The 15,405-nt window shown below is 40.0% G+C and overlaps 1 protein-coding gene across 1 annotated transcript; it reads right to left on the reverse strand.

The window, feature by feature from the left end:
* Window positions 1–11,944: 11,944 nt before the first annotated feature.
* C6H10orf120 (chromosome 6 C10orf120 homolog) lies at window positions 11,945–13,662 on the reverse strand. The gene is made up of 3 exons (XM_014794069.2): window positions 13,445–13,662; window positions 13,170–13,245; window positions 11,945–12,661 (listed from the first exon to the last, which is right to left on the reverse strand). The coding sequence occupies exons 1-3, from the start codon at window positions 13,642–13,644 to the stop codon at window positions 11,945–11,947; spliced, it is 993 nt and encodes a 330-aa protein (XP_014649555.1). The 5' UTR covers window positions 13,645–13,662.
* Window positions 13,663–15,405: the final 1,743 nt, after the last annotated feature.

The following is a 15,405-nucleotide window of genomic DNA, read 5'->3' on the forward strand; positions in this document are numbered from 1 at the left end:
ACTGTATACTACTAATCTGAAACATTAGAAAAAAATGGATAGTTTTTTAGAAAATATAAATTACTAAAATTGATCCAAGAAGAAATAAAAATATTGACAAATAATCATTTAAAAATGAAATAAGCAATCACAAGTCTTCTACTCCAGGGCCTGGCCCAGTGGCATAGTGGTTAAGTTCGCCTACTCAGCTTCGGTGGCCCCAGGTTCCAGGGTTCGGATCCCGGGTGCAGACCTACACACCACTTATCAAGCCATGCTGTGGCAGGCGTCCACATATAAAGTAGAGGAAGATGGGCAAGGATGTTAGCCCAGGAACAATCTTCCTCAGCAAAAAGAGGAGGATTGGCAATGGATGTTAGCTCAGGGCTAAATTTCCTCACCAAAAAAAAAAAAGTTTTCTACTCCAAAAGACCTTAAGTCCAGATACTTTTACAATGAAATAAAACTAAAAATCTTCAATAATCCTTATCTTACTTAAAATATCTTAGAGAAGGTAAAAAGGCTAACCAACTTATTTTCCAAGTTTAGGATGATCTGATCTAACTATAATCTGATATGAGTAATGGGCAAGAACAGTACAAGAAGGAAACTTCAGTCCATCTAATTTATGACCATAGATGCAAACATAAGATAAAATAAAATGTGGTAGAATTTTAGGAAATTGAATTTATCCATGTAAAAAAAAATTCATTAAAAAATAGGATTTATCCAAGGAGGCAAAGATCATTCAAAATGAGATCTGTTGAAGGGTAACAGAATATGCCACTCCAAAATATACCTCTTTGACATAAGGATTATTTTGAGCTGATTATTTTTGAGAAAGAGCAGATGCAAGAGAAGCTCTGAAAACAAAGTGGAAGTTACCCTTCTGGAAGAGACATCTACTTTCATAAAGGTAATTTCCATTAGAAAGGGTACGTGTACCAGGAAGAGAGCTACTACCAGAGATCACCTTTTTTTCACCTGAGAGACTCACTTGTGCAGCAAGTCAGCCTTTGTTTCCCACACCTTGCCTCCCCTCACCTTCCCTTGAATTGCTTCCCCCTCACCTAGAAGCCTCAAACTTCTATCCCTTTCCTTAGCTCAGGATGGTATACAAGGCTCAATCATCTGGTTGCCTTTTAAGTCTCATATCTTTACAGGGCTCCATATGTATGTACATAATTAAATTTGTTTTTTTCCCTAGTTAATCTGTCCTATGTTGATTTAATTCTTAGAGCAGCTTTAGAACCTAGAAGGGTAAAAGGGAAAATTTTTCCTCCCCCACACTTTGTGCACAGACAGCTGGGGTGTAGGGGCAATGTGGAAGACAGACTTATGTTTCCTTTCTTCCTTTAGCTATTGGAGGAATCCTTTCTAACGTTTTAACATTTATCTTCTGATGGTTATGAACCTGGTACTCATTGAGATGAAAATATAATTAGCTAACATTTTCCCCCCTCACATTACAAGCCTTTGAATACCATCATGGTTTTGAAACCAGGAATGCCTTATAAATCTTTGAAAGCAACAGTCCTCCTCTTTGACTGAGTTTCAGGTTTAAATGGAAAAATCTATCCTCTAAGCAGGAAAGAATATTCACACCCTCCATTTCAAAAATGGCTGAAACAACCTTGGACATCAAGGATGAGATGAATTGTCAAAAGCTGTGATTGAAAGGATTTCAAGGGAATGGCTGCCTAGATGCTAAAAGCGATACCACTCACCAGGAAGAGTGCTTACCCAATAGCGAGTAATGGGTCTAATGGGAATGGAGTGGACATTCAATGATGCGTTATGGTGCTTTATGAATTTTAAATCTTTTGTGCTTAATCTCTCAGATGGCAATTAGCACAGAATACAAAAGAAAAAGAGACATGCAATCAGAGCATCATTTAAACTACATAGAGATTTAGATATTTTCACTGAAAATGAAGTCTTTTGAACTTTGGGTCTATTTCATATGAAGAATTCTGAGTTTGTACCAAAGATGAATGATAATTACTCAAACTAATATTGAGGTTCTTTGTTGCAATGTGAATATGAAATTGTAGCTTAAGGTAGCAATACACAGGCCATCCTTCTAGTGGGTCACAGTTTCCACGATTTGATTTTTGAAAGCCTGGTCAATAAAGTTTAGGATTTTGTAAGTCAGTAAGAATCAGTTTATGTCAACCTTCAGGATGGGTGTTTTCCAAGCATTATATTTTGCATAATTCCCTCCTCTGATTATTCTTGGTATTTATCAGGTTGTATTTTTTGACGGCTGGCTTTTGGAGACTTTGATGAAACACTAAACTGTAGTAGCAGTCATGCACATTGTAGGGAAGGAAAAGTTTTCTTTGATCCTCTTAAGATCCTTGGCTGGGTCTAAAAATTAAACTGACAAAGACAGATTAACAGGAGAAAAGCATACAAATTTTTAGCATTTTTGCATGTACATGGGAGCCTTCACAAGAGAATAAAAACCCAAAGAAGTTATCAGAGCAGGAAGCTCTTAAGCCTTCTAAACAAAGAAACAGTAAATTTGTGAAGATTTGACAAGACAAAGGGCTTTGGGCTAGAGCTGGTAAATGGTGAAGAAGCAACTAGGAAGATAAGGGTTAGTTTAACAAGGTGTGTTTATATAGATTTCTCAGCCCCAGGTTCCTCATCTCTACAGATAAGAACGTCCTCCTTCCTCCTGGTGCAGGGAAGGTACCTTTCACATGGGAGTTTTATGTTCAGTCTCAGAGAAGAAGGTCAAGCTAGGGGGAGTTTGAGTGACCTTCCTGCTTCTGCCATTTTCCCAAACTCCTTGAGCTTAAGATATTCCACTTGCCAAGGTGCCATATTTTGGGGTAGCATGTTCTGAACCCCATTATTCCCCCACCTGAAACTTCTCCCAAGAAGTTCACAGTCCAGAAACTGCACTAATAAGTTGTTCCATAACCCATTGAATCTGTCTCTCAGACCTCGACATTTCTATGGAAACAAAAAAAAAAAAACAAAGCTTAATGGTTAGAACAAAGCATAAACTCAGTTTTTGAGGCCAGAGGACAGTCAGTCGAGGAGATTTCTAGATGTTGGACTCAAAGTATTTTAAGACGGAGTGTGGGCGCATAGTGGCAACCTGACAGATTTTACCGGTTTGCAGTTTGAATGTCTCTGGGAATGTCATCAGGTGTTCTGGTGAACTTTCTGAGTGGCCCACACAGCAATAGGTGTGAAGATTGTCTAAACATGATCTATTGAGGTATTTTTTCTGAAGTTTATGTCAAGTTGTCCAGCTTTAGCTTGCAGGTCTTCGGGAAAGGGGCAGTTTTAGTTCTCAATGATTGCAAGTTGGAAGGGTGGGAGAATAACTGGAAACATTAATTTAGGGAGTTGTAGTCAGGTGTTGGAGGAAACTAGAAGAATTCAAGATCGAGTCCAGTTTACAAGTAGATAACAAAACCTTAAAAACAGTGAACAGGTATAGAATCTAATACCCACACAGGTGTGCTACAGTTTTCCATTGAGACATAATATTTCTCTCTACAATTAACCCCGTTTCTATCAGAGATAATGAAAATAAGATTAATTGGTTTGCAAAATAAATCTAGTCTCATTAACTTGGCTTGCTTATTTACATAAACACAGCAAGAATAGTGATGACCATACAGGCTCTTGCTAAGTCTTCTTTGCCAGAACTTTCCATAAGGAATCTCAAATTAGACTTCTTTTTTTTTTTTTAATTTTTTGTTTATTGCAGTAACATTGGTTTATAACATTGTAAAAATTTCAGGTGTACATCATTGTACTTCTATTTCTGCATAGATTACATCATGTTCACCACCAAAATACTAATTACAACCCATCACCACACACATGTACCGAATTATCCCTTTCACCCTCCTCCCTCCCCCCTTCCCCTCTGGTAACCACCAATCCAATCTCTGTCCCTATGTGTTTGTTTATTGTTGTTATTATCTACTACTTAATGAAAGAAATCATGTGGTATTTGACCTTCTCCCTCTGACTTATTTCACTTTGCATTATACCCTCAATGTCCATCCATGATGTCACAAATGGCTGGATTTCATCGTTTCTTATGGCTGAGTAGTATTCCATTGTGTATATATACCACAGCTTCTTTATCCATTCGTCCCTTGATGGGCACTTAGGTTGCTTCCAAGTCTTGGCTATTGTGAATAACGCTGCAATGAACACATGGGTGCATGTACCTTTACAAATTGGTGTTTTCAAGTTCTTTGGATAAATACCCAGCAGTGGGACGGCTGGATCATATGGTAGTTCTATCCTTGATTTTTTGAGGAATCTCCATACTGTTTTCCATAGTGGCTGCACCAGTTTGCACTCCCACCAGCAGTGTATGAGAGTTCCCTTCTCTCCACATCCTCTCCAACACATGTTGTTTCCTGTCTTGTTAATTATAGCCATTCTGACGGGTGTCAGGTGATATCTCATTGTAGTTTTGATTTGCATTTCCCTGATAGTTAATGATTTTGAACATCTTTTCATGTGTCTGTTGGCCATCTGTATATCTTCTTTGGAGAAATGTCTGTTCAGGTCCTTTGCCCATTTTTTAATTGGGTTGGTAGTTTTTTTGTTGGTAAGATGCATGTGTTCTTTATATATTTTGGAGATTAAGCCCTTATCAGAAGTATGGTTTGCAAATATCTTCTCCCAATTGTTAGGTTTTCTTTTCGTTTTGTTGATGGTTTCCTTTGCTGTGCAGAAGCTTTTTAGTTTGATGTAGTCCCATTTGTTTATTTTTTCTATTGTTTCTCTTGCCCGGTCAGACGTGGAGTTTGAGAAGATGTTGCTAAGACTGATGTCAAAGAGCGTACTGCCTATGTTTTCTTCTAGAAGTTTCACAGTTTCAGGTCTTACATTCAAGTCTTTAATCCATTTGGAGTTAATTTTTGTGTATGGTGTAAGGTAAGGGTCTACTTTCATTTTTTTGCATATGGCTATCCAGTTTTCCCAACACCATTTGTTGAAGAGACTTTCTTTTCCCCATTGTATGTTCTTGGCTCCTTTGTCAAAGATTAGCTGTCCATAGATGTGTGGGTTTATTTCTGGGCTTTCGATTCTATTCCATTGATCTGTTTGTCTGTTTTTGTGCCAGTACCATGCTGTTTTGGTTACTACAGCTTTGTAGTATATTTTGAAATCAGGGAGTGTGATACCTCCAGCTTTGTTCTTTTTTCTCAGGATTCCTTTAGCTACTCGGGGTCTTTTGTTGTTCCATATAAATTTTAGTATTCTTTGTTCTATTTCTGTGAAAAATGTTGTTGGAACTTTGATAGGGATTGCATTGAATCTATAGATGGCTTTAGGAAGTATGGACATCTTAACTATGTTAATTCTTCCAATCCAAGAGCACGGAATATCTTTCCATTTCTTTGTGTCTTCTTCAATTTCTTTCAGAAATGTTTTATAGTTTTCGGTGTACAGATCTTTCACCTCTTTGGTTAAGTTTATTCCTAGGTATTTTATTCTTTTTGTTGCAATTGTAAATGGGATGGTATTCTTAATTTCTCTTTCTGCTACTTCGTTGTTAGTGTACAGAAATGCAACTGATTTTTGTATGTTGATTTTGTATCCTGCAACTTTACCATATTCGTTTATTACTTCTAAAAGTTTTCTGGTGGATTCTTTAGGGTTTTCTATATATAAAATCATGTCATCTGCAAATAGTGACAGTTTCACTTCTTCCTTTCCAATTTGGATCCCTTTTATTTCTTTCTCTTGCCTGATTGCTCTGGCTAGGACTTCCAGTACTATGTTAAATAGGAGTGGTGACAGTGGGCATCCTTGTCTGGTTCCTGTTCTTAGAGGGATGGCTTTCAGTTTTTCACCATTGAGGATGATATTAGCTGTGGGTTTCTCATATATGGTCTTTATTATGTTGATGTACTTTCCTTCTATACCCATTTTATTCAGAGTTTTTATCCTAAATGGATGCTGTATCTTGTCAAATGCTTTCTCTGCATCTATTGAGATGATCATGTGATTTTTATTCTTCATTTTATTAATGTGGTGTATTACGTTGATTGATTTGCGAATGTTAAACCATCCCTGTATCCCTGGAATAAATCCCACTTGATCATGGTGTATAATCTTTTTAACGTATTGTTGTATGCGATTTGCTAGTATTTTGTTGAGGATTTTTGCATCAATGTTCATCAATGATATTGGCCTGTAATTTTCTTTTTTTGTGTTGTCCTTGTCTGGTTTTGGTATCAGGGTAATGTCAGCTTCGTAGAATGAGTTAGGGAGCTTCCCCCCCTCCTCAATTTTTTGGAAGAGTTTGAGAAGGATAGGTATTAAGTCTTCTTTGAATGTTTGGTAGAATTCACCAGGGAAGCCGTCTGGTCCTGGACTTTTATTTTTGGGGAGGTTTTTGATTACTGTTTCGATCTCCTTACTGGTGATTGGTCTATTCAAATTCTCTACTTCTTCTTGATCCAGTTTTGGAAGGTTGTATGATTCTAAGAATTTATCCATTTCTTCCATATTGTCGAATTGGTTGGCATATAGCTTTTCATAGTATTCTCTTATAATCTTTTGTATTTCTGAGGTGTCTGTTGTAACCTCTCCTCTTTCATTTCTGATTTTACTTATTTGTGCCTTCTCTCTTTTTTTCTTGGTGAGTCTAGCTAAAGGTTTGTCAATTTTGTTGATCTTTTCAAAGAACGAGCTCTTGGTTTTATTAATTTTTTCTATTGTTTTTTTGGTCTCTATTTCATTTATTTCTGCTCTGATTTTTATTATTTCCCTTCTTCTACTGATTTTGGGCTTTGTTTCTTCTTCTTTTTCCAGTTCCTTCAGGTGCATTGTTAGATTGTTTATTTGAGATTTTTCTTGTTTGTTGAGATAGGCCTGTATCGCTATAAACTTCCCTCTTAGAACTGCTTTTGCTGTATCCCATAAATTCTGGCATGTCGTATTTTCATTTTCATTTGTCTCCAGGTATTTTTTGATTTCTTCTTTGATTTCTTCGTTAACCCAGTCATTGTTCAGTAGCATTTTGTTTAATCTCCATGGATTTGTGGCTTTTCTGATTTTCTTCCTATAGTTGATTTCTAGTTTCATACCGTTGTGGTCAGAAAAGATGCTTGGTATTATTTCAATCTTCTTAAATTTATGGAGACTTGTTTTGTGGCCTAATATGTGATCAATCCTGGAGAATGTTCCATGTGCCTTTGAAAAGAACGTGTATTCTTCGGTTTTTGGATGGAATGCTCTGTATATATCTACTAGGTCCATCTGTTGTCGTTTAAGGCCAATGTTTCCTTATTGATCTTCTGTTTGGATGATCTATCCATTGGTGTAAGTGGAGTGTTAAAGTCCCCTACTATTATTGTGTTACTGTCTATTTCTGTTTTTATGTCTGTTAATAATTGCTTTATATATTTAGGTGCACCTACATTGGGCGCGTAGATATTTACAAGTGTTATATCCTCTTGTTGGATTGTTCCCTTGATCATTATGTAATGCCCTTCTTTGTCTCTTTTTACAGTTTTTGTTTTAAAGTCTATTTTGTCTGATATGAGTACTGCTACCCCAGCTTTCTTTTCATTGCCATTTGCGTGGAGTATCTTTTTCCATCCCTTCACTTTCAGTTTGTGAGTGTCTTTAGGTCTAAAGTGTGTATCTTGTATGCAGCATATATATGGGTCTTGTTTTTTTATCCAGTCAGCCCCCCTATGCCTTTTAATTGGAGCATTTAGTCCATTGACGTTTAAAGTAGCTATTGATAAGTATGTACTTACTGCCATTTTTTAACTTTTCTTTTTTTTCTCAGTGTTTTAGTAGTCCTTCTCTGTTCCTTTCTTCTTCTATACAGAATTGATGGTCACTTTAGTTTGACCTCTGTCTGAAAGCTGTACTCTTTAACTCCCCTCCTCCTTCATGTTTTTGATATCATATCTAACCTCTTTGTTGTGCATTTGTATCCATTACGTTCTAATCATGGAAATAGATAATTTTTCCTATTTGTGGTCTTTTCTTTTCCCCTTAAATCAGTCCCTTTAACATTTCTTGTAGCACTGGTTTCTTGGTGACAAACTCCTTTAATTTTTGCTTATGTGGGAAAATTTTGATCTCTCCTTCCATTTTGAATGATAACCTTGCTGGGTAGAGTATTCTTGGCTGTAAGTTTTTTCCTTTTAGCACTTTAAATATATCGTGCCATTCTCTTCTAGCCTGTAAGGTTTCTGCAGAGAAGTCAGCTGATAGCCTTATGGGGTTTCCTTTGTACATAACTTGACATTCTCTTGCGGCTTTTAGGATTCTCTCTTTATCTTTAATTCTGGACATTTTGATTATGATGTGTCTTGGTGTGGGCCTCTTTGGGTTTATCTTGTTTGGGGCTCTCTGTGCTTCCTGTACCTGGATGTCTGTTTCCTTCCTTAGGTTAGGGAAGTTTTCATCTATTATTTCTTTTTTTTTTTTTTAAAGATTTATTTATTTATTTATTTATTTATTTTCCCCCTAAGCCCCAATAGATAGTTGTATGTCATAGCTGCACATCCTTCCAGTTGCTGTATGTGGGAGGCGGCCTCAGCATGGCCGGAGAAGCGGTGTGTCAGTGCGCGCCCGGGATCCGGACCCCGGGCCGCCAGTAGCGGAGCGCGTGCACTTAACCACTAAGCCACGGGGCCAGCCCGATGATGTAATTCTTTATTGAGTACATATGGTGTGCTAGGCACTAGGGATACCAGAATGATTAAGTTGCGTGGAGGCACTGGTGTCACACAAATGACTCATCACCCAGTGGGTTACACAACAGCAGGAGGCGTATAGTGTTTCTTCAGGAAATGGAGCTGAAAGTCTGGACATGTCCAGAGTGCTAGTCAGTTGTTTATCCCAGAACCCTCCAGCTTATTTGGTCTCCTTCTTCAGATACCATCTTTGTAGATGAGCCCTCTCTGCCTCCACAGGGCTCTGTGAGTCTCGGGCAAGACCAGATTAAAACCTGTACAGGCTCTAAGAATGGAAAAGATGATGGGATCTGTTTCCATAAGTAATTCGAAATAAAACTGATGCCAAACCATAAGTGTAAGGAACTCCAGAGAGGTTCTGACTTTTCCCAATAATGACTACTTTAAGCTTATTTGAAAATTAACTATCAGATTCTCTTCCTCTGAAATATCTATCTCTGTCTATCTGTCTATCTATCAATCTATCTATCAATCTATCTATCTATCTATCTATCTATCTACCTATCTATCTACCTACCTATCTATTTAATCTCTTTTTGCCTCTGTCTATTGGATAATACAATACTTGACTTTTGGGGAAAAATTTAATCTATCACTTGTTCCTCAAGGCTGCTCTATTAACCAGAGTTCTCAAGAAATAAGAGATTGTTAGAAATTTCAGACTAAGTGACTCCTTATCAGAAGTCTCTTTTGTTTCTGGTGGTGATGCCCAAAGCCTTTCCAAATTCCATGGTAGCATAATCTGCTGAGCATAAGATTCTCGCCAGGCCCTGGAGTCACTTATCTCTTTATCAAATATTATCATCTGGGTGTGTTTATGGAACTCCAGATAATTAGGATGAATATGAACCCAATCCAGGGATTTTTCTGAAACCATACAAAATTCAAATCTGGATCTAAGTTTATTTTCACATATACTTCCTAAACGATGGCACACACACACATATACCTGATTAACTATGGATTATTTCTGGATGGCTTCAGGTAATTAATGTTTATAGTAATTAAAATTGCACTACCAACAAGGTCGTTCCTGATAACAGCTAGTGGTGCAGTATCTTGCATTCTGATAGAGTTAACACCTTCTCCTTCCCAGGGGTCTGATTTAGCCTCAGAGGAGACTACTTGACTCAGTGAAAACATCTCCAAACCAGCACCACCTGACCTTCTTGTAACACAATACTTAGGTTGTGACTGTCCCCCCTAAGCAGATGGTAAGGAGAGGGTAAGTATTTAGTTAACTACCAACTCCATTGCAAACAGCTAATTAAATGAGTCAGAGAACTGGGCCTCGGTGGTCCTCCAGATTGATGCACTCCCTTGACTGATGAAGAAGTTGAATCACAGCCTAATGGCTTACCCACACCACAGGGCTGGGTGGTGGCGGAGCTGTTAGAAGAGCACTGATCTCCTCACTCCTCATTCAAAGAACTTTCTACCACGTTGTATCGCTGATCTTAAGCAACTTTTAGGATCCAGCTGAATAGTTTTTAAATTTTTTCAAGCTAGTTTGAGTTTTCATGTGCTGCTTTGATATTCACAATTTTATGTACATTCCGGAAGTTATATCAACAGTGGAAATAATATCTGCCTTCTGTCCGATTTCCAACTTTGCCTCAGTTAAAAGTTGGCACATTTCTTTGGTTTATACCAATTCTTCCATCGATGACTTTGGAATGATGCTGCATTTCCTTGAATTGCTGTCTTGGCAATAGCAGCTACAGATACAATACTTCAAGTAATACTTTTCTCTTAACTTTTAGCTGTGGCCAATGGGGTCATCTAGGAAAATGAGAGAGGGTGGAGCCTCCCGCTAATGAGTTTCCCTCTGCTTGGAGGGGAGCTGTTGTTCTGAAAGAGCCAATTGTGAGAATCCCAATGAAAGGAGCGATCTGGAAAGAAAGTTGGCCTTGTCCCAGGCAGCTGTGGGCCCTGTGGACAAGTTCAGTGTCTTTCCAATTGTGTGCAGAATTGCTGAGGACAAAGTGTGATTAACTGAGGGATCCTTCTGTGCTTCAGATGCAGACAAGAAATGAATGCTCATGCTATTCAAATGCTGAATGTGCTGTCCCAGTTGTTATCTCCTAGATCTGCCACCTCGGGGCATAGGCAGGGCCTTAATGGGGGTAGCAATAGCTGACTTCAGAGATCTTGGACCCTCCTCGTGACATGCCCAAAGGAATTGTGCATGCTACAGCCTTGTGTGTCCTGTGCCTGCACTTGACTTGATGGGAAAGGTGCAGGTCACCTGACTGCATTGAAGAGGAGGGCAGCAAAGAGATAAAGCCAGGAATGGGCCAGCTGCATGCCTTCCAAGGTAGAAGCTGCATGCCTAGGCAAGAAGTGGAGAGGATAAAACAGACCTCTAATATTTAGGCCCAGGCAGCCTCCTCCTTGAGTAGCGTTCTTTTCCCCTTCTGGGCTACAGGCTGGTCCCAGCTCCAGGAACTCTGTAGTAGATTGATAGCAATCACAGCCCCAACCGTACCTGCCTTCCTGTGTTCATGCCTTTGCAGTATGACTTTGCAACACCCCCCATCGTGAGATGAAGTCCATTTACCCACCCTTGCATCTGGACAGGGCTTGTATCTTGCTTTGGCCAACAGTGATGTGACAAAGTAATGATGTGCTCGTTCTAAGTCTTGGCTTCAAAAGACCTTGCAAACTTCCACTTACCCTCCTGAATCCTACAATGGACCTGTGACCAAGCCTGGGCTAGCCTGCTGGAGGAAGGAAACACGAGGCCCAGTCACTCCCATTGGCCCAGCTGATAGTTGTCATCTCCAGAAGGAGAGTCACCTAACTGACCTGTAGTGGACTGCAGACACATAAGGAACCCAGTGAGACCAGGAAAACTGCCCAGCTGAGCCCAGCATGAATTGCTGTCCCCTAGAATTATAAGCTAAATTGATGATTTTTGTTTTAAGCCGCTAAATTTTGGGGTGATTTGTTTCACAGAAATAGATAACTGATACACACCCCATGGGGATAGGTGAAAGGAGGAACTTGCATCCTGGAAAGGCCTGGGCTGTTGTTGAGGGTGGGAGCTGAGAGAAAAGAGTTGCTTGAAACCAGGAAGCCTCAGTAGCTAAGTCTTACCTTGAGGACCTCCTGGAGATGAGGTCCCAAAAGAAGACAGAGAAGGAAGGCACCTGGGGTAGAGCTGCAGGAGTAACAAGGACCAGGACACTCAGTTACCATGGGGAATAAATAAAACTTTAATAATGGTGACAAGCAGCTTTGTGCGTGTACTATTTCCAGACTTCTTCCAGGTGGTTGGCCTTCGTGGCACCACTGGAGTGGACTCCCCGTGATATAAAATCCTGATTCATTAGCATTAGGTCTCCAGGGAATTCAGCTAAGTGGAAAAGATTTCGGTTCGTTAAGCCAGTGATGGACCGTTCCGCTTTCTTTGTGGAGAGGAATGGTTTCCGATCATTTGGGTGATATGTCAGACATTTCTTTGGTTCTTCTGACTTGAAAATTACGTTCATTTTTATTTCTTGTCTTTTTGTGCTTTTGTTCTCTGCCTTGTCTCTCTCCTCTGGCTTGACATCATCCCAGCAATCAGCGTCAGCATCGTCCTCGTCTATTCCGGCCTCATCTTTTGCCATTGGGCCCAGGCCCCCTCCAGACAGAAATGAAGAGCTCCTAAACCTTTCAATGTAGGGTAAAAGCTGCTTATTTCTCAGGGCTCGAGCAAACTGCATCCGTTCTATGTGCTTGCTGATGTTTAGCCTCTCTCGTTGTGGCATTTTGAACTCCTCTGGGGGCACAATCACCTTTGCCGTCCATATTTTTTCTAGGGGCCCACAAGTGGTACAAGGAGGATAATGTTGTTTTTTATATTCCATCGCCTGTTTGTAGTCTGAAGATACCAACTGTAGTTCCTTGAGCATTTTCCGTTCTTCCTCTTGCTTGTAAGTCAGAAATCTTCTTGCTGCTACAGTGTGAATGCCACCTAGACGCTTACAAGGGAAAGGATTGTTAAAATCTCAAGGGCACAGGAGCAGGGGACACCCACAGAAAGGATTACCTAGTGGCACTTTCTCTCTCCACTGCTGAGTGTGTAGGGGGAAAGAGGCCAGATCTTTAGGGTCAGACAAGCCTGGGTTCAAATCCTGACTCTCCTTCTTACGTACTACGCATTTGAAAGAATTTTATTGACCTTACAGGGCCAATGTGAGGCCTCCATATGACAACATATCTGAAAGCAACCAGTGCAAAGCAAGGGCTCAAGAGATGGCGGGTCCCATCATTTGTTATCACTCATAGTTATATTCCTAACTGGGACTTTGAAATAAGAGAGCATTTTGCAATGCAGGTGTGGAAGCTGCTAGCAGACTCAGCCAACTCGAGTCCACTGTTTGGGACTCTTACATCTCTATTGCCGGTAGTTTTTGAACCTCTGGCTCCCTGTAGCCTAACTGCTTGGATTCAGCAGGCCATCCCATGTATAAACTTCAGGGCACTTACTAGAATCTCTTTTTCCAAGGGGGAGTATTTCCCGAGGGCAATGCGTGGGTCAGATTTGTAGAAATTTGTCCATATCCTGGAAGGCAGAGAGGCAGGTGTATTAGAATTCCAGCAAGAATCTTCCTAGTTATCCTTTTTGAAGTGGGAAACCTCACAAAAGGTGATTATACTTTAGTCAGGCTAGGGCCACTGTGACGAGTGTTTCTGTAACCACGGAGTGGGCTCGGTTGGAGATGGATGGGAAGGAATAGACTGGAAGCACAGGTTACACTCACCCCAACGGTGAAGCAGAACATAGATCCCCTTGGAAGCACAGGAAGTCTTTATCCTGAAAGGAATCGCTGGTGTAGAATGTTCTGACTGGTGTTCCATTCTTATTTGGCTTCCCCTCTGCAGTCTTCCTTTCTTGGGCTCTTGAATCTTTAGCCCTCTCTCTGCCAATCTTCTGACATCTGTTCTCCCATTCTCTGATCATACTCCGGCAATAGGCCAGGATGGGAGCTGTCAATACCTGGAGTTTCTTTCTAAGACAGTTTAGTGGGAACCCAAGGGACAGACATGGGTTTTTCTTGCATCATAACTGGCCTACCTGGGAGCTATTGTGAGGTCTGAGTAAAGGCATCAAAGGATCCCTAGGGTGAAGTGGACACACACTACCACGCTCTTGGCATGCTGGAGTCCAGAGGGATAGAGCAGGCAGACAGTGTGGCTGGGAGACAATCTGACCACATCACTGCCACAAGCCCACAGAGACTGCTCAGTTTTTTGGGGGATGAAGACTCAGTCAACTAAAATCTCTCTCTCATGTTTGCTCACCTCTCCAACCTTAATTCCTCATGCTCCATCGATGCACTCTGTCCATGGTCCTTGGAATCAGCTTCTAGGCAGCTGTTTATGGGCCCTATATCTCGAATACCTCTCTCCTCGTGGCAACTTGCTTGTCTTTCAGGGCCTAGCTCATGTGTTGCCTCCTCTGAAGATTTCTTTGCAGAATAAATCATCCCTTTGTCCGTGTTCTTATAGTACTTCTTGTATGATGCTACAGTGTCTTGTCACATATTGACTTGGCTGTTCAATAAGTTTGTCTCTCCCTCTACTCAAAAGCAGGTACCAACAGCATCTTATTTTTTGCTTTGTGGTTGTTTAGCACGGGGCGTGGTGTAGAGCAGATGCTCAGCTTGCCGACTCAATAAACAATCATCCTGGGTTCCTGGCCAAAGGTGGGATCAAGAATGTTGCTCGTGGGAATGTATATTGGCACAACCCCTATAGAAAGTAATGTGGCTTTATATCAAAAAATTTATGTCAAAAATTACAAACGCATTTACCCTTTGATCCAGCAATTACGTGTATAAAATAAAATATGCAGCAGGTTAGTCAACACAGCTTTGTTTGGGATGACAAACCTAGTGGCAAATTCAAATGTCTGTTAATAGGGGATTGATTAGAAGTTATGGCTAACTATATAATGGAATACTGTATAGGAGTAATAGAACTATAAGACTAATAAAGATCAAGGAAAGAAGATCTTTATTTACATGGAACTATCTCCGAGAAATATTGTTAAATGCAAAAAGCAAGGTGCTAAAGTATATAAATTGTAGATTACCTTTTTTTGTTGGAAAGTAAAAAAATAAGCATGTGTATTTGTATTTGCATAAAGAAACTATAGAATAATACACACAAAAAACCTAATAAAATGGTTACCTTAGGTGAGTACCTGGCCAATGAGGAACAGGTGGGAATGAGCTTTTTCATTGTATAGATTATTTTGTCTTGAATTTAAAACCATATGAATGTATTACCTCTTGAAAAAATAACTAAAGAAGTAAAGAAGCAGCTCATGGAAGAGGATTGCTATGTTGTCTCTGACAAGTAAGTACTGGTCCGAAAGCTTTCCTTCGCCTCCACCAGGAAATCCAAAGGGGGAATGTTTAGAATTTGGTCCCTCTAAAATACAGTGGTGCTCCTCCCATTCATACAGGCAAGTTCAGTTACCTGGAACAGCTGTGAACCTGGAAATCAGCAATTAGCACCTCTGAGTGGTAAAGAAAATGCCTCCTGCACTGCATTCGTTGACTCACCCATTTGTTGTACACTAGCTGCTAATTAAGTGTGACCTTGCACAAGCCACACACCACCTGATATATTGTGTGCACTCAACAAATATTTGTGGGACAACCAATGAATGATATATAATGGAATATTATGTATGTATCAAAAATCAAGTCTGACA

The sequence above is a fragment of the Ceratotherium simum genome, chromosome 6 (genome assembly GCF_057802395.1).
Source record: "Ceratotherium simum simum isolate JZ-2026a chromosome 6, ASM5780239v1, whole genome shotgun sequence".
Lineage (NCBI taxonomy): Eukaryota > Metazoa > Chordata > Mammalia > Perissodactyla > Rhinocerotidae > Ceratotherium > Ceratotherium simum.

Coding starts and splice junctions, on each gene's coding strand:
- C6H10orf120 (XM_014794069.2), bottom strand. CDS start 13,644: ATGATCAGAGAATGGGAGAACAGATGTCAGAAGATTGGCAGAGAGAGG. Junction 13,246..13,444: donor TGTTCTGCTTCACCGTTGGG/GTGAGTGTAACC, acceptor TCTGCCTTCCAG/GATATGGACAAATTTCTACA. Junction 12,662..13,169: donor CCTTGGAAAAAGAGATTCTA/GTAAGTGCCCTG, acceptor TTCCCTTGTAAG/CGTCTAGGTGGCATTCACAC.